We start from the raw sequence: 26,022 nt of genomic DNA on the forward strand, positions 1-26,022 counted from the left end.
CTACCCACCCTCACATCCCTTACACCATTTTACACCTAGATACCAAAGCTGCCTTGGGAAGTCATGGCTGTGATAGAAGGACGCTAGTAATGCTAAGAACAGAAGAAAACTCAAACCCATTGCGTCGAATCAATTCCAACTTATAGCAACCCTACAGGACAGAGTAGAATGCCCACAGGGCTTTCAAGGAGCAGCTGGTGGGTTTTGAACTTGCATCCTTTTGGTTAGCAGCCATAGCTCTTAACCATTGGCTCCTTTAAATCTCCTCTTTCCCTACCTAAGCAGTATATGGGAACACATGGCTCTTTCTTAAGGATGAAGCAGAAGTTGTTACTTTTCTGGACTTTTTTGCCTTGTTTCTTATCTCCTTCCAAGAAGAACTAGGCTAATAGTAGCCACACTGTGTCTGCTCTGTCATCCCTATCAGTCCCTGGTGTATGCACACAGCAGTCTTTTCCTCTTATCCGTCTGTTTTCTCTCTTAACCTGGAGAATAACATGAATATGAAGCCAAAAGAACCCTAGTTTAGGATGGGGAGGGGTGAGAAGAATGACAACCTGTTTATAAGAAGAGAGTTATCTCTTTTCTGTGCTGTTGCTGTTAAGGGCCTTTGCCCTGCTGAGCTCTGTGTTTATAAAGGCAGGAGACTCCTCAGTGTTATTACACACTTGTGGGGTAGGCCCAGTGATACATCCATATCACTGCTTTACTTTTTCCATTTTTTTCCTTAGGATTTAATAGTAGCCCCCACACTCTGACCACCAAAATTATGCTTTACGATCCCTCTTCCCTAGTGTCCACAAAGTGCCTTGTGGAACTCTGACAAGGAGGTGGAACCTACGGAAGTTTCTGCTCAAGACTTCAGATCCTCTTGGGTTTGGGTCCCAGGTATGACAGAAGGAAGGAAATGGTGACAGCCTGATATGGTTAGCAGCAAGTACCATAGTATTTGAGTCAGGAATGAGGGGACTGAGGAATCTCCCAGCCCTTCTGACTTTCACCCCTTTGGAATCTGGAAAGTGTCTGTTGTAGCATCAGTGGAGGTTTCACTGGCAGCAAAGAGGAGCACATATAAGAGCGGTGCCACCCAGCTGGCATTTAGTCAGCCACTTAGTTAAAGCTAAAGGGAGAGGAGCTCATCCAGAGCTGAAGAAGGCCAAGAGGCCTGACTTACAGTTCATCAGTCTTCCTCCTGCTGGCTGCCATTGGAGCTGAAATTGCAGTCACCACTCCGTGGGTTGTACTCTCCAACCCCCATCACTGACCCCAGGCCTGGGCTGAAGCCCAGAGTGTGTGCCATGTGCCGGGAGCGGGGGAGGGGGGGTTGTTGGCCTTGCTGACAAAATCCATTTGGAATTTCTCAAGGTTGTGGTTTGGGGCTTAAGTTTGCCACAGAGTGTGTCTGATGAAAGAAGAAGGAAAGCTAGAAACAGTCAAAGGAATACAAAGGAAGGAAATAGGAAAAAGCTGAAATATACTTGCTGGGACTCCGCTGGAGAGTCTCCTCACACTTCCTGAGTGTGAGAAATTCTCATTCCGGATAGTCTGTATCAATACTCTGTAGTCATACTGTGTGCCTATTCTAGCTGCACTCCCCTCTTCCCTTATACACACATTAAGCTTAGTCAGTGCCTGAACTGAGGATGGGGTATCTTGCTGCCTCCATCAAATTTCCAAACCAAGAATTCCCAATGCTCAAGTGGAAATTCGGGACATAAAGTACTGCCTTAACCCAATGCTCCTCAAAATTTCATGGCTACCGTGGTACGCCTCATCATTTCATCTAATTTCAAGGGTAATTTAAATAGCAGATATATCTATTGCCTAAAGGCGGAAAGAGAACCATTTCTACCTTCCCTGGCTGAGGAGATGACCTGTTAGGGTCCTCATCTGGCAGCCCCTTAAGCATGCAACCATTTGTAGTGTTCTAAGTGCACCATGCATATCCTTTTTCTGCATTGAATCTTGGAAAGATAACAATTTGTTTTCAGAGATACTGAGCTAGGATAAAAAGAGTTAAAAAAAAAAAGATGTTATCTGTAGTTATGATTATCTCTTAAAAGATAAAGAAATTATTTTACTAAGATTAAATGCAGAAGAACCCTTAATAAGGAAGGACAAAACACGTAGGCAAATAATTCAGTGGAAGAGCATGCTGGTTTCCAGAACAAAATAATTCCTGTTTTGAGCATAGGAATCCCTTTTACATGTCGCCTATTAGCCTTGCATCTACCTCCCAAGTTCTCTGGTTTGGAGCCAGAGAGAAAAGCACGTGCTTTTTTGGGTCTAGGTTCAACATTGAGATATATAGTCAGGACTTGAAAAGTCCAGAACAGAGGTGACTTCATGGTCTAGGGCAGAGGTCAACAAACTACAGCCAGAGGGCCAAATCTAGCCCTACAGCCTGTTTTTGTGAATTAGGTTTATTTGGACACAGGCATGCTCATTTACTTATCAATGTTCTGTGACTGCTTTTGGTCTACAATAGCAGAGTTGAGTAGTTGTGACAAAGCCCACAAGCCTAAGATATTAACCTTCTAGCCCTTTACAGAAAAAATGTGCTGATCCTTGTTCTAGGGCAGTGACTAAGGTGAACTCTAGAGTTGAGGCCTATAGAGAGAAAATAGGCCCTAGGTTTGAATGTCTAGCCCCTTCCACCTAGAAATCCCCTCTGCTTTTCCACACTAAAAGTTGCCAGCTAAGTCACTGGAGACTGTTTCAAATTCTTTGTGGGACCAGGCAGGATATGCATAAAGTTATTGAGTGTACAAGGTAGGAGAATTCACCTGGAAAAGAAGTCATGGACTGGGATCCCAAGTGTGGGCAGAAATATATCACCATCTGCCTCCACTGGTCCAGTAACTTAATTTATTTTAGTTACAAACAGGAACCAAGAACAAGTCTCAGTACAATAAATTATCCATTCCCACCCCTCCCGATGAAGAAGGAAAAAGAGGCTCAGAGAGTTTTTAGGTAAAACCCTTCCTTTGGAGGATCCCTCTTTAACATCTGAATGTAGGGAGACAGCTTCACTAAGGCCTGGACTGACAACTCTCTGAGGATTCAGGGGAGAGCACCTCCCATCGTGCTGTCCCTTCACCAAGAAAAGCCTTTTTATTGCTGTCTTCTGTTACCCCACAAGAGGGGGCCCAGGCTGCAGTAGTGGAGTTTTGGAACAGCAAGTAGGAGTGAGTGGTGTCTTTCTGGATACAGGACTTAAGGCTCCACACAATGCCTGGGGTTATCCCTCAAGTGAGAAGAGTGGTTAAACTATAGGTACTCCCCAGCCAAAAGAAATATGAATCAGGGCTAAAGGGGCCCTGGGGTTGGGGGGCAATACAGTGCATTTCATCTTAGTCCATTCAGGTATTTAAGGAGCAGAAGAGGGATGACAGCTCCCCCCAGGCCCTCCAACTGAAGGGGAGAAGGCTGTACATCACAGACTCCACCTGGTACCCACCATCCCCAAAACTGTTTTCAGGGAGATACTTGGAGCTTCCAGGGACCAAGATTGACCCTGGACAGAAATCAGAGCAAAGGGCTGCAAAGGTGCCCCACTCACATGTTCCCACGGGGAGGCTGGCCCTCACTTGCACACGTTGACCCATTCTGTGACCTTGCACTCATCACAAAGCACATAGCAGCACCAGTGGAAGCGGCAGTGGCAACGCTCAACTCGTGTCTGCCGGAGCACATTGTGCCCACGGCCACAGCACAGGCTGCCACAGCCATCCAGTAGGCGGCTGGTCTTGTTGCAGGCCCGGCCCCTTGTCCCTGGGGAGCCCACAGTGGGGTCTCTTTCACAGAAGTCAGGAGACTTCTCAAAGTAGACCAGCTCTCCTGAGAGGCGACGAGGACGCAAGCGGGGTTGGAAGGCTCCTGAGTTTCGGTTGTGGGTATCGATGAAGATGGCCCGGCCCAGCCGCTCCCTCAGCGCTGCCCCTACTACCCGGAACTCTGGGGCGGCCCTCCAGCATGTCTTGAACTGGCAGCTGCCTGATGTGCCATGGCACTTGCATTTCCGCTTCAGGTTTTCAGTTACCACCTAGAGCATCAGAGCAGGCAGAGGTGAATGGGATGCCAGCAGGTGGAACACAGCACAGAGGGACAGGAAAGGGAAGGACACAGAGCACAGAGACAGATAAATGGAGGCAAGCATGACCATGAAGGGCACTTTAAGGTTAGCTAGTAGCCCAACTCCCTCATTTTATAGTTGGAGAACTAGAGCCAGAGCAGTGTGTGACTTGCCCATCTTCAATCACTAAGAGCAGGACTCAATTCCACTTGTCCTGACTTCCAGTCCAGTGGTCTTTCCAGACTGAGCACTGCTAAAATGGGGAGTCTGGCCCAGAGCACGCCTAGATACTGAGGGGACAAACCCAAACCAAACCCACTGCCGTCGAGTCAATTCTGACTCAGTGACCCTGTAGGGTTTCCAAGGCTGTAAGTATCTACCAAACCAGACTGCCACACCTTTCTCCCTTGGAGCCCCTGGTGATTTTGAACAGCCAGCCTTTCAGTTGGCAGTTGATTACTTTAACCGCTGTTCCACCAGGGCTCCTTAAATACTATAGGGAAGGCAACTCTAATTACGGCTACCATTTCATGAGCTCCTGCCAAGAACTAGGCTTTATGGTGGGTATGCTACTTGCTGCTGTTGTTAGCCAACAGCCCCTAACTCATGGGAACCCCAGGCACAATGGGATCAGACCGTTGAGATCCATTGGGTTTTCACTAATTCTTCAGAAGTAGATCACCAGGCCTTTCTTCCTAGTCTGTCTTACTCTGCTGAAACCTATTCCACATCAGAGCAACACATTGACAGACAGCCTCCACTGACCAACAGGTGGTGGCTGCACATGACATGCATTTGCCAGGAATCAAACCTATACGGAAAGTGAGAATTCTGCCAGTGAACCACCGCTGCCCCATCACTACTCACTAGCTCAGTTTTAATGATATTGTAAGGTAACTTATTAGGCTCTTTTTACAGATACAAAACTGAGGTTGGGTGACTTGCTTGAGGCCACCCAAGTGGTGAGTGGCAATCATCTGCCACACTTCATCCTATTACTCTGCTGGGCCTCTCAAACTCTAGCCACCCTCAAAGGCTAGGGACACACATACCTGGCGCCCCACTCTGTTGTTGTGGATCTGCATTCGTGCCTGAATGTCCCGGGGAGCTTCTCTGGAATCCAGGAAATCCCGAGAGAACTTCTCTCCAAAGTCCATGTCATGGTTACAGCCACCCCATTCCCATGTGTCCTGGGGGCCAGGGCTGGAGCCTGAGCCAGGACCAGGGCTGGGCAGAGAGTGAGGGAAGCTCTTGCCCCGGGACAGTGCCTGCAGCTGCAGCAGTTTGGCCCTCAGCCGATCCTGCTCACTGCTGCCCTTCCAGCCGCAGCCACAGCTCACCAGCTTGCCCAGGCTACAGGCCGTGGCTACAGCGTGCATGACACCTGCAGCCAGCATGGAGAAGGAAAAGGCACTCTCACGGAAACCTGGGGAGGAGAAGGATGTAATGGTGGGGGTAAGGCTGACAAGCAGCTGAGGAGGAAGGGAGAATACAGAGCCACCCTCCAATTCCTAACTAAATCCTGCCCTGGCCATTGACCAGCTGAGTAATTTGAGAGAAACCAGAGAGGGAAGGGAACAGAGAGCTCAGCATCTCAATTTTTTCATTTATAAAGAGAAAAAAAGGCGTCAAAATGATCTCTGAGGCCCAGTCTCTGTTAGTCTGTGATTTTCAGGTGAGACTGCAAGAGTTAGCCCAGAAGGGGAGATCCCTGGGGTTGGGAGATGAGTAAAAGGGAGTTCCTGAGTTCTACATTCAAAGGTTTAGGAATTTTCCAGCCCTGCACGGAGCTTGGGTGGGGTGGGAGCAGAAGCCCTTGGGATTATCTCTCTTTTTGGCTTCAGGGTCATTGTAATCAATCTTTTAACCAACCTACCCTCTACCACCCCAACAGCCCCCAGAGCACCGGAGCTGCCCTTCCCAGGTCCTAGTTTTATATTTGTCCAAGGCTGCTCTTTATGTTTATCCTAACCTACTATTACCCTATAAAACACTGAGAGAGGGGAGAGGCTGGGTGATTTTCCCCGAGGCCCTCTTAAAAAGTTGGCTTCTTTGTTATGAATTGGGGGTCACAGAAGCTCAAGATGACAAGGCCTTCCCAGGCTTAGATAAACCTGCTCCACATTTGGGCGTCAAAGCCTTCCTTCACACCACGACTGTGAAGAAAGAGGGAGTCCCTCACTTCCTTCAAGGCACAAGCTCTCTGGAGCCCTGGGAAGATGAGAGGCAGCACCTCCTCAGGGGCCAGGCCTCTCCCACCCCAGGATGCAGGGCTCCTGGCCCAGCCTCCTTGATCCCCCCAACCCCGAACCTCCAGGGGTGAAGCTGTTTGCACACGTTTTGGGAATTCCCCTGCAGATGGCAGCTGCCTATTAACCCCATACTCCCCAAAGCACTGCCCCCACCCTAGGACCCAGGCAGATCCCGGTGGATCTTTACACCTCCAGGGAGTAAGCTGGGCAGGGCCTGGGGAGAGGAAACATGCCTCCCAGACCAGGCCTGCACTGACCCTCCAATCTTCCTCACCTGCTCAGGTGAACGCCACCTGGGGCCCCCACAGCACAGAGGAGGGGGCTGCTCCCCAACTTCAAAGCCATCGGGGTCTTTGTTCCCAGCTTCAGCTCTTGGGAACCCCGGCAATTAGGGGAGCAAGTTTAACTCTTAAACAGCTGGTGGCGTCTCCCCACCCCCGCTAAGGCTCTGGGGACACCAGCCCAGGCTTGTTTCAAAGAGAGGGAGGGGGAAGAAAAACAGGGGAAGGAATGGGTGGGGGGGGGGGACGTTTGAAGCTTCCAGAGCTGGGGGCATCTCTTACGCACAGGTGCAACCCAGGTCGAGCTGGGCGGAGGCAGGAAAGGGGGCCCTGGAGTAGGGGAGCCCGGACCCAGCTGCCTTGCCGGCAGCGCACAGGTGGAAGTCAGGCGTGCAGGGGCCCAGAAGGGTGGCCAGACCCGGCTACACGCGGCTCCGGGGGGAATTCCCGGGAGAGGCCCTCCTGGAGCGGTGAACTCGTCCCTTCCTGCCTCCGCTCGCCTTGGCCGGCCCCCCACCCGAGCTTTGGCGGCGGCGCAGACCCGTCCCGCCCGGCTCACCGCGCTTGAGGATGGCGCTGTGGTGCGGCAGGCGGCCGCCGCCCTCGAGCGCCGAGCAGTTCCAGCGCTGGTCCCGCAGTTGGTGCTGACACTCGTGGACCGCGATGTGCAGCCCCTGCAGCGCTGACGCCGTCACGTCGGGGCTGCGCAGGCACAGGCCCAGCTGCCTCTTGCTCAGGCCCGACAGCGTCAAGCACACGGTGTTGGCCGTCAGCGGCGGTTCGCCTGGCAGCTTCAGGCCCAGAATCTCATTGCTGAGGGCCCTGGAGACGGAGAGGGTTGCTTGGGGTCTGTGGTCCAGGCCTTGCACCCCATCGGGTTCCCCCCGCCCCAGGGCCTGTGGCTTCTCCGGTGGGCTGGGAGACAGGGGGTACTGCTTACCGACTGCACAGCGCAAGGAACAGGAGGCCAGAGAGGCCCGACGGCGGAGGCCGCGGCCGGGGCTCCTCCGGCATGTCGAAGCCCGGCCTGGAGGCCCCGGTGGGCAGATGGATCAGGGCCTGTGGGATAGGGCGACTTGATGCGAGCTCCGGAATCGAGTGGCTCGCCGGGGCAGCGGAAGGATGCCCTATTGCGGGCCTCTAACCCGCTCTCTAACCCCCTGATGCCATTCCACTGATTTGTCTCATCCTTCCCCAAACCAAAAGAACCACAATAAGGATCACCCCTTGATCCTCAGAGTCCCTGGGTTCTGGAGGGCTAAAAGAGGACGAATCGCCCCTGACGCCCCTCCCAGGGAGACACAATGCTCGGCACCCAGGCTTTCAATACCCGCGCCGCCACTTCTCCCTTTCGGAGGGCCCCAAGATCGCTTCCCCACAGGGCTGGGGGCGGGATCCAGAGGGGGTTCCCCACCACCTACAGTGGGCGGGGGCAGGGGTGTCGCCTCCAGGTGCCGTCGAGGGCAGGCGAGCTCCGAGAGCAGGGTCGAGGAATGGGCTCCCCTACCCACTCTCTCCCCTTTCTCTTAGGCAGGAAGGAGAGGTGCGGCAAAGAGGGGGACAGGGACTTGGATGTGGTTCCCGCCTGAAAGGGACAGTGGCACACGCTGAATTCTTTTCCCATTCCTCCCCCTTCCCTAACTGTACGCTCCTCTCCTCGGAGCGCCGCCCGTCTGGTCCCCACGGGTTCCAGCCTCGGTCCCCACCCTTTGCTCTTGCGTTCAAAGCCCTCCAAATCTGGGGGCACTCCTTTATTCGCTCTGGCAATATCTCTGTGCCACTGTGGGCGGATGCATGTCTGTCTGCCCGCGTGCCTGTCTCGTCCCGGGTGCGCGTCCCTGCTCTCCCAGCTTTTCTGGCTCCCGAGTACCTCCAGCAGCTCTGGTGCGCGGTGGCCTCGGCTCGGCTCCGGCTGCTCAAATCGTGGGGAGACTGTGTCGGGTTCTGCCCCCTCTGCAGAGCAGCATTCTTCCAGGGCAGAGCCACTCCTCTTCGCCGCTTCCCCAGCGCCGCGGCGGCCGCGAAGAGGAAGGGAGGGAGGAAGGGAGGGAGCGATCGAGGGAGCTAGCGAGCGGACCAGCAAAGAACTGGGGACTCTGGCTCTGGTCGCACGGAGCTCACGGGCGGCTCTGTCCGGGCTGAAGAGCTGCGGCCCCTCCCCGAGCCCGGGGCATCCCCACTCCACCCCCCCCGCACCCCCGCCCTGACTGGGGAAGGCAACCGCTCCCCCTCCTCCCAGCACATACACACCCTATCCCCCGACGCCCCGTTCGGTCTCGGCCCCTCTGAAGGGAGAGTTGGCCAGAGTTCCCCTCACCTGCTCTGGAGTCGCCAAGGCTGCAAGGAGGGTACTGTGACCCAGACTGTGGCGCTGGGATACGCGGTCCAAGTGGCCAAGTCTTTCGTCATTTTTCTTTGCCTCAGTTTCCCCACTGAGAACAGGTGGCTGGAGGGCGCCTTTGGCAAGATGAGGACCGAACTGAGAACCGACTTCGGGAGTTGGGTAGGCTCAAGTGAAGGCCACAGCTTGAGAGCACGCAGGGCACTCGGAGCCGGCAGGAGAGGCGCGTCTGGTCGGCTGGGCTCCCGCCCACCTCACAGCCCTGCGCCTGCCCCTTGGGAGGGGTCAGCCTTGGCCTGAATTTGGCCCTAGCAGAGGCTCGGGTAGCCCCAAAGGTCTTCAGTCAGCCCCTAGCTTCCCTCCGCTTGCAGGCATCCTTGCCTGCTGATGTCCCCTACCCTTACCCTTACCGTAATCCCCGGTTTGCACTTCGGGTGGCCCGGCTTCCTGCTCCACACTCGCAGATTTGCTTCGCACGTGGTGGGGGAGGCCTCGGGCTCCCAAACTGAGCCCAGCAGAGGGCAGCCAGGAAAGAGTTTGCCCTTGGGGGAACCAACCCTCCCACAAAAATCCCACTGCCATAGAGTCGATTTTGACTCACAGCTATCCTATACGGCAGAGTAGAACTGCCCCATAGAGTTTCCAAGGCTATGATTTTTACCGAAGCAGACTGCCACATTTTTCTCCCGCGGAGTGGCTGGTATGTTCGAATCCCCGACTTTTCGGTCAGCAGCCGGGAGCCTAACCAGCGCACCACCAGGGTTTCTTCTTGGGGGCAAACAGCCCTAAGGAGCTCTGGCGGCAGCGAAGGGGTTAGGCGCCACCGCGCTACTGCCTGACTCACCCTCGGAGCTCTAACCACTTCGGGCTATTTTTGCCAGAGAGGGGCCCCAGGCTTCCCAGCGGCCCCCCACCCCTGCCAGACCGCAGCCCAAGGCACGGCTGGCCCTGCGGACCCGAGGATGGCGCGTTGACTCAGAGACCAGCCCCAGGGGGAAGCAGAGCCACGGGGCTGATGCCCACAGCCACAGTCACCTCTTCCCTGGCAGTGGCCTGGCAGCTCTGCTGGGCTTCCAGTCCGTGTTACTGTAGGTCTTCCCTGGCGCTGCAGGGAGCACTTCTGTTCAGGGCACAGAGGGTCTGAAGGAGGAGACCAGCCGCTTTCCTTGGGACAATTATTGACCACCTGTATGTGCCAGGCCTGAGTAGGCTGGGGAGGGGGAAGTCCCATAGTCCCTGACACTGGACAACATAGACCATCATGGAGGGGTTGCTCTTCCCTGCTTCCCCACCTCTGGTAACCCTAGAGCTCTTGCCCCATCTCCCATTTTAGGGGCCAAGCACCAAGGCCTGTGTGGCTTTTGAGGCCACCAGAGTCGGCAAGCTCTATCTAGGTAGCTTTCATCCTGACACCTGGATTCAGTGACGCCCCTCATCAGTGTCTCCATCCTTCTTTCTGTGCTTCAGCCTGGAACCCCACTCAGTCTCCTGGAGGGGTGGGAATGAGGTTTCCTATGCCCCCTGTCTCCATGGGGACCTTGTGGACATTTGTCTTTCTGCATGTGTCTCTGGGTCTCCCTCAGGTGTCATGTTGCTTTTTGCCTTCTGATTCTACCCTGCTCAGGCTCCGGTATAGAGTCAGGTGCCCAGGAGGGGCCAGGGTCAGAACTACTACCCCTACTCCCAAAGTCTCAGTGACTCCCGAGCTCCCCAAGCAGGGCTATTTCAAATCCAAGGACCCATATCCCTACTCCCCCTCTCCACTGAAGCCCAATTCTGGGACAGGAGGCCACAGGCAGGCAGACTGGGTGGCCTGAGCTGGCCCACAGTGCCCTCAGCCCGACCGGCTGGCCTGAGTGCTGACCCACAGGCGGCTGGAGGGCGGGCGGGGGCGGGGGGAGGGGGCAGGCGGAGCCTGGAGAGGGCTCCGGGTGCACACCCATTGCCTAATACCCCAAGCACGCGGCCAGCTCCAGGAAAGGGGAGGGGTGGGAACCAGGGAGACCTTGGGGCTTTGACTTGAGGAGGGAAGTAGGGGGCTGTCATCAATGAGGGGAGGGAGCCAGAGTGAACTAGTCCACTTTTCACTCCAAGAGGGGAGTCAAAGGCTGCCCTTCCCATCATGGGTATGGAGAGTATAGAGACAGCAATCTGGGAAGAACACTGGGGCCCTGGAGGGCGGGGGTCAAATAAAAGAGTGAGGGCCCCTGGAGATTGGGGTATCAAGCAACTGAGGCGGCGGCTAAAGCCAGGCACAGTCTCGGGAACCTCCTCTGCCTCCTCCCCTCCTGTTTGCCTTGGCCCGGGGTCCCGTGTGACTCATCTACTGCTGAGCCACTGATAGGGGCGGCCAGGCCCGGGGAACCCAAATTATAGGCCCGGGAGGGATGGATGCGCCCGCAGCGGTGAGCTCAGCTGTGCTGCCCACCCTCTGCCTCTCACGCCTTCTGTTGCAGTGCCGGAGGCCACCACCCAGAGGAACCAAAAATCCAAAGCCCGACTCTGCTGGACTCTTGGGATGCCCCTCCCCCCACATTCAGCAGTGGCCCCAACAAATCTGTGGGATTACCCTAGACAGAACTCTGCTTGCTTCCCCACCCTAGGTTAATGGACGAGCTCAAGCAGGGAGTGCCGCCTGCTGGTGCTTTTAAGGAAGACAGCCTCCTTGGTCCACAAGCTCAGTTCTGGTCCTCTGCTTCCTCCTCAGACTCCAATGTCAAGGCAAAACCTCCTTCCCCTTCGACATCCCTCTCCTGTCCGCATTCCAGGAGGTTGGTTTATTACTGATTTTCTCCTTCAAGCCCTTAAAGTTGTTGTGGTGGGAAGTGATAAAGAGAAAAATAAAGCAGGATAAGGGAGGTAGTAGGATTCTATTTTATATAAGGGGGGAGAGAGAAGGAAGTGAGGAAGCAAATGCACGGAGGTATCTGGGGAAGAACATTCCAGAAGACAGAGAAACAGGTGCAAAGACCCTAAGAGAGGAACATGCTTGGCATGTTCAAGGAATTGGTAAGGGTGCCAGTGAGACTGGAAGGGGGTGGCCCACAGGGGGATGGTGGTAGGCAACGAAGTTGGAGGGTAAGGAGCAGAGTCAGATCATACAGGGCTTTGTAAAAGGACCCCTGTTGGCACAGTGGCTAAAGCACTCGACTGCTAACCAGAAGGTTGGTGGTCCAGCTCTGCCAGAGAAAGATGTGGCAGTCTGCTTCGTGAAGATTTACAGCCTTGGAAACCCTACAGGGTCACTATGAGTTGGAATCAGCTCCACAGCAGTGTTTTTTTTTTTTTGCATGGGGCGGGGGGCGGGGCAGGAGGGAGGTTTAAGATTTTGGCTTTTACTATGAGTGAGATGGGGAACCACTGAAGAGTTCTAAGCAGAAGAATGAAAAGATCTGCCTTTTGTTTTAGAAGGGCTGGCTCTGGCTGCTAGGTGAATAAACTAGGGGAGAGGCAAAGGTAGAAGCAGGCAGAGTTGTTGGGAAGCTGTTAGGAAGCTCTTGCAGTAATTTAGGCAAGAAGTCCAGGGTAGTAGTAGCAAAATTCTGTGTGAATTTTGAAGGTAGAAGGGCAAGATTTGCTGAGAGATCAGGTGTGGAGAATAAAAAAAAGAGATGAGTCAAGGACGATTCCAAGATTTTTGTCCTGAGCAACTGAAAAGATGGAGTTACTATTTGCTGAGATGGGGATGACTGCAGAAAGAGGAGGTTAAGACAGGGGAGGGATCAGGGGTTCAGTTTTAGACATGCAAATTTTGAGATGCTTATTCAAGTGTTAGATATGCAAATCCAGAGTTCAGGGCTAGAGATATAAATTAGGGAGTGTGAGACTGGAGAAATTACCAAGTGAATGAGTGTAGACAGAGAAGTTCCAGAGTGAATCTGAGTGAGCCCCAGTGTTTAAAAATTGGGGACATGAGAAGGAACCAGATAAGGAGACTGAGAAGGTGAGCAGCCAATGACATAGGAATGCTGTTAGATGCCAGACACCTGTCTAGTTGGTTCCGACCCTACAGGACAGGATAGAACTGCCCCCATAGGGTTTCCAAAGAGCGGTGGGTGGATTTGAACTGCTGGCCTTTTGGTTAGCAGCCAAGCTCTTAACCATTACACCACCAGAGCTCCCAGGTAAGAATAGGGTTCTAAAAACCAAGAGAGAAAGTATTTCAAGGAGACAGTGTTCAGCTGTGTCTGTTGGTCCAGAAAGGTTGATTAGGATAAGAACTGAGAATTGACTATTGGATAGGACAATACAAGGTCATTGATGATAGTGATAAGGAGATGTAGTGAGTTCAGAGACCTGACTGGGGTAGAAAGCACCTGATTTGGTGCTAATGATTAAAGCAACCTTTTTGAGTTTTGCAGTAAAAGAGAACAGAGAAATGGGGCAATCTTGAAAGACAATGTGGGATCAAACAAAGTTTTACAGTTTTTTAGATGGGAGCTATTACAGCATGTTTGCATACTGGTGGATTTGATCCAGAAGAGAGGTAAACTGATGGTGCAGGAAAGAAAGAGGGTCAATCGATGAGAGATTTGCTCTAAACAGAAATTCGGGCCAGATCATACTATGACCCAGCCCTTCCTCCTCTAGCCTGCTACTGCTGGTGGGTAGAATGGTGGAACAAAGGATACTGTCTCCTCTTCCCATCTGTTTGTCCCCACTGGTCACAGACACAAATTCCCTTCCTTCTAGCTCACCTGTTTGGTTCTATCAGTCCACTAGGTCAAAAGACATGACCCAGGCACAGTGGGGAGGAACTCCTAAGGGACAAAAGACAGGCTGCCCACGGTACATTGTCTATTCACTTAGGACATCTCTGCTGGGTGCCCTCTTCAGAGACTACTGGCTTTTGGACCTGTGGAGGATACTGGGCCAGTACACCGTGTCCCTCAGGGATGAACCTTGGAGGGGCCAAGTACACTAGGCTGGGCAAAGAACATGGGAAGGACATACCCCTCAAAAAATAACATACATATTTTTCTGGGTAAGGCTTCATTTGAGTTAATGAGTATCTTTGTCAAAATATTAAAGCCAGGAAGGTTAATTAAACTTCCTAGGCATTTTACGCCTTAGAATGGTTTTTCTGAATTAGAGAGGAGGCCTAGTCTTTTCTAAGACAGGATTCTTTGGGTCAGGCCTGTATAAATTACCCAATCAGAACCAAAAACCAAAAAACCAAACCCACTGCCATCGAGTGGATTCCGACTCATAGCAACCCTATAGAACAGAGTAGAATTGCCCCCTAGAGTTTCCAAGAAGCACCTAGCAGATTCGAACTGCCAACCTTTTGGTTAGCAGCTGTAGCACTTAACCACTATGCCACCAGGGTTTCCACCCAATCAGAAAAAAAAAAGGCACCTTAAAACAAGGGAGATGAAAAAAAGAGGATCCAAAATGGAAGCAAGAAGAGCCTAAAGATCATTTTTACCTATATGCTGATTTTGAGATGGCCCAGGCTGTTGTTACTGCACACTCTCAAGCAGTTGGTAAGGTGGGAAGAGCATAGGCTTTGAGTCAAAACAGTCTGGGTTTTAATTTGGCTCTACCATTTATTAGCTGCCTTAGACAACTGCCTAATCTGTTTTTTCCTCTGTAAAATGGGGAGAGGAGATATGTAAAGGAAGAGATCCTCTTTCCAGGGCCCATCTGTGTGTGCTAGTGGCACATGATAACCAGGCTGGCAGTGCCCTCTTTGTCCCAAGTAGGGAACAGCAGCCACTTCTTCAATAGGAGGCCAAGGTGACTTGAAGCTGAGCTGGAGTTTCTGGGAGGAAAAAGTGTACAATAAATGAAATTCAGGGATGGATTATCCAATAAGCAAGGTAGGCATGGGCTTAATTGTGCTTACTTACTAATCTGTAGTGCACAATTTCACCTGGTTTTCACCACACATTAGTAAGTGCAATTAAAACAGTGCATACCTTGATTACTGCAAGCCAGTGCATACCATGCTTGCGGGTTCATCTGCCCCTGAATGAGATGGTCGCAGGCACTCTCAGTATCCCAGTGTGGTGAGAGTAAGCAGAGCCAGAGTTTTGGGAGAAGACAGACACTTGATGACAGGCAGAAAAATCCAAAGAGAAGACAAACAGAGGTAGGAGTTCCCTATTCTGCGTTCAGTTCAGCCAGTGGCCCCTCTCTTCCCAGCCCTCTCGCCATACACACACCTGACATCTATTCCACTGCCCTTCCTTTCCAAGTCTAGTTCTCAGGGACTCAGCCACTCCAGGTTTTGCCCCTCTTGTTACCACCTTGTTTGTAAGCTAAGCCCCCTCCCCCAGGGACACACACCGGCGGGTGACACATCATAGGATGATGCAAGGTATGTAGGGCGACAGAGTGACACATACACGCATAATCTCCCCACGCACACACTCATCCACCCACCTCCACACAGTCCCAGACAGCTTTCCAACCCTCATTCAACCTTCTGGGTCTCTCCTGCCTGCAGTGGCCGCCTCCTTCCTGACACACAGATGAGCCGCCCCAGGCGGGGCTGTGTCGAGGTGACTCGATGACTCCTTTTGACCAGAGCTAAATTCCAAGATTCTTTAGAAGGGTCCCTAACTCCTCAGAACACAGAGTTTCTGCACACGCCTGCGTACGCGCTCTGGCTCTGGCGTGTGCCCTCAGAGCATATTCACGCACTTTCTCACATGCACTAACAATCGCATTGTCGTGCTTACACAGACACACACACGCACACACACACAGCCACTTGTCAGCTCCTTCCCGCCCACATGCGCAAACTGCCGCTGCCTCAGGTTTCTCTCTATGGCCGGACTCCCTGTGGTCAGCTCACCCACCAACCCACCCAGGGGATTTCCCTGACCACAACCCGACCTCCTCCCACCCCCCAACCCAGGTCTCCCCCTTTTCCTTCCCAGTCCAGCCTTCAGGGGTTCCTGGGCGGGGAGGCATCTCCCCGGAGTCGCTGCCCAGAGCCACACCTTTCCTTCCGTCACTCAGGATAGAGGAGAAAAGGGACACAGGAGGGCCCCCAGCGTGGCGTCGAGGGGATAGCCCTACCGCTCACAGCGAGGCGGCTGGGCTCCTCGCGGGTTCTCCCCGCAGCAATTCTTGCCGCGCCCTCTGGCGGACACTGGTCCGGGACGGGCTCCGGACTCCAGGAGGAGTGAGGCTGGCGCGCGTGGGAGGGCGTCCCAAGGGGAGGGGTCGGCGGCCAGTGCAGGCCCGGAGGCGGGGGCCACCAGGCAGGGGGCGGGGGTGAGCCCCGATGGCCAGCCCGTCAGCTCTCGGCTGAGACGGGCGGGAGCCACGGCCCCGCTCGCTGCGCATTGTCTGCGCCCCCGACCGGTGCGCCCTGGTGCCACTGCGCGGCCCGGCGGGTCGCTTCAGCCAGTGCCGCAACTATAAGAGGCGGTGTCGCCCGCCGTGGCCGCCTCAGCCCACCAGCCGGGACCGCGAGCCATGCTGCCTGCCGTCCGCCCCCAGGGCTGAGCCAGACTGCGAACTCTCGCCCCTGCCGCCACCGCCGCGTCCTGACCCACCGTTGCCAGCAACAGTCAAAGCCGCCGCAACTGCAGCACAGAGCGGGCAAGGCCGGGCAGGCCATGGGGTGCTGGGCGCTGCTGCCGGGCTGGGTTTCTGCTACGTTGCTGCTGGCGCTAGCCGCCCTGCCCGCAGCTCTGGCCGCCAACAGCAGTGGTCGATGGTGGTAAGTGAGCTGGCGCGGGGTCGCCACTCTCCCGGGGCGTAAAGCCAGGGGGCCAGCTTGACCCAGCTCCCACGCTCTAGAATCCGTCCGTAGACAGGCTCCCTTCAGCGCTCTGACTTTCCGCCGAGACACCGAGGGGTGCTCTGGCACGGAGCTGCCCTGGCGGCTTCAGCTCAGGCTGAAGGTGGGAGCGAATGACCAGCCCATGGTGGTCAGCGGTGGCCCACGGTACCCCAGGCAGGGAGCCCACTCCCATCTAACACCACCCTTTTTCCTCGTGCCCCAACTGCAGCCTCACGGTGGCAGCCACACCACAAGTTTCCCTGCCCGGGAAGTGAGGGGCCAGCCCTGAGCGCATAGAGAAGGGGAGAAGAGGATGGGACCCTTATGAATTTAGCGCCTTAGGTGGGCAAGGACTGCAGGCCAGGGCTTTCTTTCTCAGGCTGTCCCGACGCAGGCTCAGAGAGTCAAGGTGAACACTTAGTTTCTAAACTCCCCACCAGCCCCTGTCCAGTACCCGGACCCAGGGCACCAAGCAGCCGTAGGACTCCTGGGCACACAAAATCTGCGCTCCCAGTTCTTCCAAACTAGTGAGTTCAGGAGCACAGAGTCATTGCCTTATTATTGATTTCCCACCGCTCTCTCTCTAGAAGAGGACAGGATGGGCACGGCCTTTTTGGTTAGGGTGCAGATCTGCCTCCTGTGCCTGAGCTCCAATCATCTGTCCCACCAGGGGCATCGTGAACGTGGCTTCCTCCACGAACCTGCTGACCGATTCCAAGAATCTGCAGCTGGTGCTCGAGCCCAGTCTGCAGCTGCTGAGCCGCAAACAGCGGCGGCTGATCCGCCAGAACCCGGGGATCCTGCACAGCGTGAGCGGGGGGCTGCAAAGCGCCGTGCGCGAGTGCAAGTGGCAGTTCCGGAACCGCCGCTGGAACTGCCCTACTGCTCCGGGGCCCCACCTCTTCGGCAAGATCGTCAACCGAGGTGGGTGCCCAGGAAGATGATGCTTTCGGCGCCAGGGGAAACGCGGGGTCACCCCCAGGGCATGGTTGGGCAAGGGCAGGGAAGATGTCCCCAGCGCCTGCAGGGTCACACAATCAACCCGCTGAGAGCCCCATGCCCAGGGCCAGCTCCAGGCCAGACTCCCTTCCAGATGCTCTCCAGCTGTGCCACTTAGGTACGAAGTTAACTTTTCTGTGCCACTGTCCCAGAGAAAGTAGCTCCCCAGGTCATGGACGCTGGCTGACCTCGTCTTTCCTCCAGCTTTTGCTCAGAGCAAGGCTGGCAGCGCCGAAATGGGCCTAAGCTTAGGGCTGCAGAGGGGTCTTGCGGTGCAGAGCTATTTCACTACCCTTTTTTGTTTTGTTTTGTTTTTCTCCCTGGGGTTGCCCACTTCAGCTCTTAAGCCAAAATGAGCCCTAGGCCCAGTAAGGCGTGTTTACGAGCGTGAAAGTGGGGACGTGCCCACGCATGTGCTTTCTCTATGGGACAGAGAGACCAACTTCCCGACCCTGACAGTCACACGGCTCTCAGGACTCGAAGGGCGGACTCCGGGCACGGGAGCCGAAGTCCCAAGCCCTCCGCTGAGGGTGCTGGCCGCCTGCGCCCAACTGCCCTCTCGCTGATCCCTGTTCCCTTCCCCCACAGGATGCCGGGAAACAGCGTTTATCTTCGCCATCACCTCGGCTGGTGTTACCCATTCAGTGGCACGCTCCTGCTCTGAGGGCTCCATCGAGTCCTGCACGTGCGACTACCGGCGGCGCGGCCCAGGGGGCCCCGATTGGCACTGGGGAGGCTGCAGCGACAACATCGACTTCGGCCGCCTCTTCGGCAGGGAGTTCGTGGACTCTGGGGAGAAGGGGCGGGACCTGCGCTTCCTCATGAACCTTCACAACAACGAGGCCGGCCGCACGGTGAGCGCACTTTAGGGGCTTGGCACCCAAGGTGCAGTGTAGGGGATCTTGGGGTCTCTGCGCAGGGGCTAATTTCGGGCTTGGGAAGTAACAGTCAGAGAAAAGGCAAGGGGCTAAGGTAGGGCCCCAAGAGAAGGTGTCCTGAGGGAGCAGAGCGGGAGGCTTGCAACGAAGCCAGAGAATGGAAGAGATAGTGGCTGCGGGCAAAAGGATGAGTGGGCTGAGGGCAGGTAGACCAGAAGAGGTTAGAAGTCATACAACCCATTGAACGTGTTGTCTACAGCCCTACATTGTACAGTTTCTCAAACTAAGGCCCAGAGACCAAGACCGACTCCCTGGCGCGGAGCAGAGTTGGGCCTAGTCCCCAAATCTCTGAGGTCCCGGCGGCGTCCGGGAGGGGGCGGCATCCTGGGTGGTGGCTCTGGCTCTGATCGTGCCCGGGACACCCTCCCTTCCCGCTCTCCCCAGACCGTGTTCTCCGAGATGCGCCAGGAGTGCAAGTGCCACGGGATGTCTGGCTCGTGCACTGTGCGCACGTGCTGGATGAGGCTGCCCACGCTGCGCGCGGTGGGCGACGTGCTGCGAGACCGCTTCGACGGCGCCTCGCGCGTCCTCTACGGCAACCGCGGCAACAACCGTGCCTCGCGGGCCGAGCTGCTGCGCCTTGAGCCCGAGGATCCAGCGCACAAGCCGCCCTCCCCCCACGACCTCGTCTACTTCGAGAAATCGCCTAACTTCTGCACGTACAGCGGACGCTTGGGCACGGCGGGCACGGCTGGGCGCTCCTGCAACAGCTCGTCGCCCGCACTGGATGGCTGTGAGCTGCTCTGCTGTGGCCGGGGCCACCGCACGCGCACGCAGCGCGTCACCGAACGCTGTAACTGCACCTTCCACTGGTGCTGCCACGTCAGCTGCCGCAACTGCACGCACACGCGCGTACTGCACGAGTGTCTGTGAGGCGCCGCGTGGATTCGCCCCTGGGAGCGTTCTCCTCCAGCCTTCCCCCAAAACAGACTCGCTGGCATCCTGTACGCGTCCATGCCTTTCCTCCAGCCACACTCCCATCAGTGCATACGTATCCCAACTTCCCAACTCTTCCACCTCCTCCTACCTGGGGATTTCTCAAACCACTTGCCTGGGGCAGCATGAACCCTCTAGCCACCCTGAGGGACCTGCCCGACCTACCTCCCTCCCTCTCCGCGGGAGACCCTTTGTTGCACTGCCCCCCTGCATGGTCAGGAGGTGAGAGAAGGGGGTTCGTCCCCTCCCCCATCCAGGGTCAGCTCCTGACGGTGTTTCTCTGCTTCCTCCGTCACGCCAGCGACCTCTCTGCGTCTTTCCTTCTCCTGTTTCCTCCTTTTTCTCCAGGTCCCCACATGCCCCTCCAATTCTCCTGCCAAGGGTGCAGACCCTGAACCCACACCTGGACATCAGGGCCTTTCTCCTCCCCACCTACAGCTGAAACGGGAGGTTCCAGAGTGAAAGGGCAGCTGTGGTGATGTGGAAAATGAGGTTGGGGGGCCCAGCAGAAATGCCCCCATCCTCCCAGCCTCGGTAGTAGAGCCATTGAACAGCTGTGAGCCATGCCTCCCTGAGTCACCTCCTACCCCTTCCTGTCCTGCCTCCTCATCAGCGTGTAAATAATTTGCACTGAAACGTGGTCACAAAGCCGAGAGTTTGGATGTTGTAAATAAAACTATTTATTGTGCTGGGTTCCAGCCTGGTTCACAGAGACTACCCCCGCCCCAACCCAGTCACTCTCCATTCTGCTCTCATTTTACCCTCTAGCCTTCTCTGGTCTCCTCTTTTCTACTCCCCAGTCTCTCAAACATGCCTTTGCCTACCGGAATCAGTATTTCCTTCCACTGTTGCTATTAGTGGACTCTCGCCCCCACCAATGTAGCATCTTCCTCTGCAGAATAAAATCTCTATTTTTATCAATGACTTGGTGGCTTTTACTTAAATCTAGAACACACCATTGTTTGTGGTACCCACTTCCCCCTCCTTTGACCACTTCCAGACTTGGGGTGCTTACTTCTCAAACAAATAGGGTACAATGCTAGAAGACTTGTTTCCTGGCCCTGAAAGAGGACCCTGAGATTCTGACCCTTGGTTGACCCTAACGAGGCCACTGCGGATCCAGGTCTCCTGAGAAAAGAGGCTGGTCAGGAGCCAAGAGACCCTGCAGGGTTCTTCCTGTTCTATTCTTCATGAACTGGCCACATGATCTGGGGGAAGTTCTTACCTGTGTCTCAGTTTCTTCACTTGCTGAATGGAAATTAAACAAATTGAGCCTACCTTTCTCACCTGGAAGAGTTGTTGTGAAAATAGCTACAATTAAGTGTTAGCTGGTTGTTTCTTTGTGGGGTAAAGAGCTGTGAGCACATTCTGAAATGTAGAAAGAGAAATCCAAGTAGAATGATGCCGCTGCCCCCTGTGTCGAGCAATTGGTCTCTGAAGCCTGTCTGTGCCAGCTGTGGTCAGGGTAGAATGATGCTGCTGCCCCCTGTGTTGAGCAATTGGTCTCTGAAGCCTGTCTGTGCCAGCTGTGATCAGGGCATTAGGCAGTAGGGAAGACAAACCTCTTCTCCCACCCCAGGCAGGAAAACACCTTATGAATCCCCCAGCTCCCAACCTTGGGCTCAGGAGGGTCCAAATAACAGGTGATAGGTTCTAGTCCTGTACCTGAAAGTTCAGAGATAATGGTGAAAGAGAAGACAGGGGCAGAAGTGTTAGAATCCAAATACAGTCTAGACTTAAACCAATGTAACCAAAAGGAAACCCAAGTGTGGTCCATAACCAAACTATTAAGTTAGCCATTCCCATCACCAGCCTGAATGAGGATTCCATTAATACCTTAGTTATCTAGTGGTGCTATAACAAATACAACAAGAGATTGACTTTAACAAACAGAAATTTATTTTCTCACAGTTTAGGAGGCTAGAAGTCGGAATTCAGGGTGCCAGCTCAAGGGGAATGCTTTTTTTTGTGAGCTCTAGAGGAAAGCCCTTGCCTCTTTGAGCTTCTGCTTCTGGGCGATCTTCATATGGCTTGGCATCTCTCTTGCCCCAATTTCTGCTTCTTAGTTTGCTTGTTTAATCTCTTTTATGTCTCAAAAAAGATTGGCTCAAAATACATCCTGTAATAATCCTGCTTCATTAACCTATCAAAGACAACCCATGCCCAAATGGGATTACAACCACAGGCAAAGAGGTTAGGAGGATTTACAACACATATTTTGGGGGGATACAATTCAATCTATAACATTGCACCCTTTGGGCCCCCCAAAATTTATGTCCTTGCCACATGCAAGATTCATTCACATCCTCCCAAAAGTCTTACATCAACTCCAAGTCCAAAAGGTCATCTTCTGAATAATCTGAATCAAATATGGGTAATATGTTAGGTATATTCCATTCTGGGGCAAAATTCCTCTTCATCTGTGAACCTGTGAAATGTAGAATACAAGTTATCTGCTTCCAAAATACAATCGTGGAACAGGCAAAAGGTATACATTTCCATTATAAATAGAAGAAATTGGAGGGAAAGAAGGGATAACAGGCACCCAGCAAGTCAGAAACCCAGCAGAACAATTTAAATTAGCTCTCAAGATTCGAAAATAATCTTCTGTTCTTAGGGACCATCTGTGCAATGGCCCCACTCTCCAGACTCTGTGTATTGTACACACCCTCTGGATTCTGGGTGGAGGCCCCTCAGCCCTGGGCTTCAGCTCCACCTTCCAGGCCCACTGGGATGGCAACTCTCCTCTCTTGGCTTTAGGGGGCCCTATTCTCCTAGTCCATTTGAGTGGCGGTCCCACCCCCTTGACCCCAGCAGGCCCCAATTTTTACCCCTTGAGCATAGCAACTCTGCCCCCTTAGCTTTTGGCAGCAGTCTCATCCTCCCCCCCCACCCCACCTCCCCCGCACACCTTAACAGCAGTGTCACACTCTGGAATCAAGTTGGCAAAGATCCCACGCTTTGATCCTAGCCAGAGTTATTAGGCTAGATAAAGAAATAAAGGGCATCGAAATTGGCAAAGAAGAAGTAAAGATGTCTCAGTTTGCAGATGACATGATGTTATACACAGAAAAACCTAAAGATTCCTCAAGAAAACTATTGAAACTAATAGAAGAGTTTAGCAGAGTATCAGGATACAAGATAAACATACATAAATCAGTTGGATTCCACTACACCAACAAAGAGAACTTCATAGAGGAAATCACCAAATCAATATCATTTACAATAGCCCCTAAGAAGAGAAAATACTTAGGAGTAAATCTAATCGGAGATGTGAAAGACCTATACAAAGAAAACTATAAGACACTACTGCAAGAAACCAAAAGACACCTACATAAGTGAAAAACACACCTTGCTCGTGGATAGGAAGATGCAACATTGTAAAAATGTCTATTCTACCCAAAGCAATCTATAGATATAATGCAATCCCAATCCAAACAGCAGTGACATTTTTTAATGAGATGGAGAAACAAATCACCAACTTCATATGGGAGGGAAAAAGCTCCAGATAAGTAAAGCATTGCTGAAAAAGAAGAACAAAGTGGGAACCCTCACACTACCTCATTTTAGAATATATTATGCCACCACTGGTACAACAACAGATACATAGACTAATGGAACAGAATTGAGAATCCAGACATAAATCCATCCATATATGAGCAGCTGATATTTGACAAAGGTCCAAAGTCTGTTAAATGGGGAAAAGACAGTCTCTTTAACAAATGGTGCTGGCATAACTGGATATCCACCTGCAAAAAAATGAAACAAGACCCATACCTCACACCATGCACAAAAACCAACTCATAACGGATCAAAGACCTAAATATAACATCTAAAGTGATAAAGATCATGGAAGAAAAAATAGGGACAATGCTAAGAGCCCTAATACATGGCGTAAACAGTATACAAAACATTACTGACAATGTACAAACACCAGAAGAGAAATTAGACAACTGGGAGCTCCTAAAAGTCAAACACCTATACTCATCCAAAGACTTCACCAAAAGAGTAAAAAGATTACCTACAGATTGGGAAAAAGTTTTTAGCTATGACATTTCCAATCAGTGTCTGATCTCTAAAATCTATATGATACTGCAAAATCTCAACAACAAAAAGACAAATAACCCGATTAAAAAATGGGCAAAGGATATGAACAGCCACTTTACCAAAGAAGACATTCAGGCTGCTAACAGATACATGATGAAATGCTCATGATCATTAGCTATTAGAGAAGTGCAAATCAAAACTACCATGAGATTCCATCTCACCCCAACAAGGCTGGCATTAATCCAAGAAACACAAAATAATAAATGTTGGAGAGGTTGTGGAGAGACTGGAACACCTATACACTGCTGGTGGGAATATAAAATGGTACAACCACTTTGAAAATCGATTTGGCGCTTCCTTCAAAAGCTAGAAATAGAACTACCATACGACCCTAAAGAAATAAGAGCCTTCACACGAACAGATATACACAAACCCATGTTCATTGCAGCCCTATTTACAATAGCAAAAAGATGGAAGCAACCAAGGTGCCCATCAACGGATGAATGGATAAATAAATTATGGTATATTCACACAATCGAATACTACGCAACAATTAAGAACAATGATGAATCTGTGAAACATTTCATAACATGGAGGAATCTGGGAGGCATTATGCTGAGTGAAATTAGTCAATTGCAAAAGGACAAATATTGTATGAGACCACTATTACAAGAACCCTAGATAAAGTTTAAACACAGAAGAAAATACCCTTTGATGGTTACAAAGGTCAGGAGGGAGGGAGAGGGATATTCGCTAACTAGATAAAAAAAAAAAAAATTTTTTTTTTTTTTGGTAGACATAAATTTTTTTAGGTGAAGGAAAGGGCAGCACACAACACAGGGGTAGTCAGTACAACTGGATTAAACCAAAAGCAAAGAAGTTTCCTGAATACAACCAAATGCTTCAAAACCCAGAGTAGTAGGGATGAGGGTCTGGGGACCATGATTTCAGGTCAACTGGCATAGCAAAATGTTTTAAGAAAACGCTCTGCATCCCACTTTGCTGAGAGGTGTCTGAGGTCTTAAACACTAGCAAGTGGCCATCTAAGATGCATAAATGCATAAATTGCTCCCACCTGGAACAAAGGAGAATGAAGAGCACCAAAGACATGTGGTAAAGATGACCCCAAGAGACAGAAAAGGCCACATAAACGAAAGACTTCATCAGCCTGAGACCAGAAGAACTAGATGGTGCCTGGCTACCACTGATCACCCTGCCCTGACAGGGAACACAACAGAGAATCCCTGATGGAGCAGGAGAACAGTGGGATGCAGATCTCAAATTCTCATAAAAAGACCAGGTTTAATGGTCTGACTGAGACCGGAGGGATCCTGACAGTCATGGTCCCCGGATCCTTTGATAGCCCAAGATTGGAACCATTCCCGACGCCAACTCTACAGACAGAGGTTGGCCTGGATTATAAGATAGACAATGATGCTGGTGAGTAGTGAGCTTCGTGGCTCAAGTAGACACTTGAGAATATATAGACAACTCCCGTCTGGTGGTGAGATGAGAAGGAAGAGGGGGACAGAAGCTGGTTGAATGGACATGGGGATACAGGAGGGAGTGGAGAAATGTGCTGTCTCATTAAGAGGAGAGCAGCTAGGAGTACACAGCAAGGTGTGTATAACTTTTTGTTCAAGAGACTGACTTGATTTGTAAACTTTCACCTAAAGCACAATAAATAAATAAATAAAAACATTTAAAATTAAAAAAAAAAAAAAGAAGATCTGACCCTTTGAAACCCAGGATGCTGCGGACCCACCCTTTAAGAGCCAGGACAGCATGGCCCCACCCTTTGAAACCAAAAAGCCTCGATTTCCTTGCTCCTTCCAACAGTTCTGCTGATCTCCTAGCTGCTCTAGGAATGGGCCTTTTCTTTTCTTGGAGGACAATAGATGTAGCTCCTTTGGCCTGTTTCCTGCCTGTAGAATTCCAAGAGGCAGACAGTGTTCTTTCCTTTTGCTCTTTCTTTGTCCCTTTCGGTCTAAGCTGACGGATTTGCTGCTGTGGTAGTTGGTAAGATCCATTAGTTACAGGCTTAACCTCTTTAACAAACGATTGTGTAGCCACATCCTTGGTGAACATTCTAGGGCATGTGACCTTAGTTTGTTCAACAGAATTTTCCAAATCTTTGAGTACTGTTTTCATTTTGCACAGTTCATTTTTAAGTCCATCTCTTCCCTATCACATTTTACTATAAGCAACAAGGAGAAACTGCATGGCCTCTTTAAGATCTTGCTTAGAAATCTCCTCAGCCAGATATCCAGCTTCATCACTTACAAGTTCTACCTTCCACCAAACATTTCAGCATAATTCAGAAGAGCATAGCTCTTTGCCACTGCATAAAAGCATCACCTTCTTCCATTATCTAATCACACAATCGTCATTTTCTTTCAAAGCCTCACCAGA

The 26,022-nt window shown here is 52.3% G+C and overlaps 2 protein-coding genes across 2 annotated transcripts; one reads left to right on the top strand and one right to left on the bottom strand.

Annotated features, from left to right (window-relative positions):
* Positions 1 to 3,586: 3,586 nt before the first annotated feature.
* WNT10B (Wnt family member 10B) lies at positions 3,587 to 7,651 on the bottom strand. The gene is made up of 4 exons (XM_049883008.1): positions 7,549 to 7,651; positions 7,168 to 7,430; positions 5,128 to 5,501; positions 3,587 to 4,045 (listed from the first exon to the last, which is right to left on the bottom strand). Exons 1-4 carry the CDS (start codon positions 7,620 to 7,622, stop codon positions 3,587 to 3,589), a joined length of 1,170 nt encoding a protein of 389 aa, XP_049738965.1. The 5' UTR covers positions 7,623 to 7,651.
* An 8,872-nt stretch (positions 7,652 to 16,523) lies between these two features.
* WNT1 (Wnt family member 1) lies at positions 16,524 to 19,500 on the top strand. The gene is made up of 4 exons (XM_049883009.1): positions 16,524 to 16,627; positions 17,361 to 17,614; positions 18,278 to 18,543; positions 19,012 to 19,500. The coding sequence occupies exons 1-4, from the start codon at positions 16,524 to 16,526 to the stop codon at positions 19,498 to 19,500; spliced, it is 1,113 nt and encodes a 370-aa protein (XP_049738966.1).
* The last annotated feature ends 6,522 nt before the right edge of the window (positions 19,501 to 26,022 follow it).

The sequence above is a fragment of the Elephas maximus genome, chromosome 4, assembly GCF_024166365.1.
Source record: "Elephas maximus indicus isolate mEleMax1 chromosome 4, mEleMax1 primary haplotype, whole genome shotgun sequence".
Classification (NCBI taxonomy): Eukaryota; Metazoa; Chordata; class Mammalia; order Proboscidea; family Elephantidae; genus Elephas; species Elephas maximus.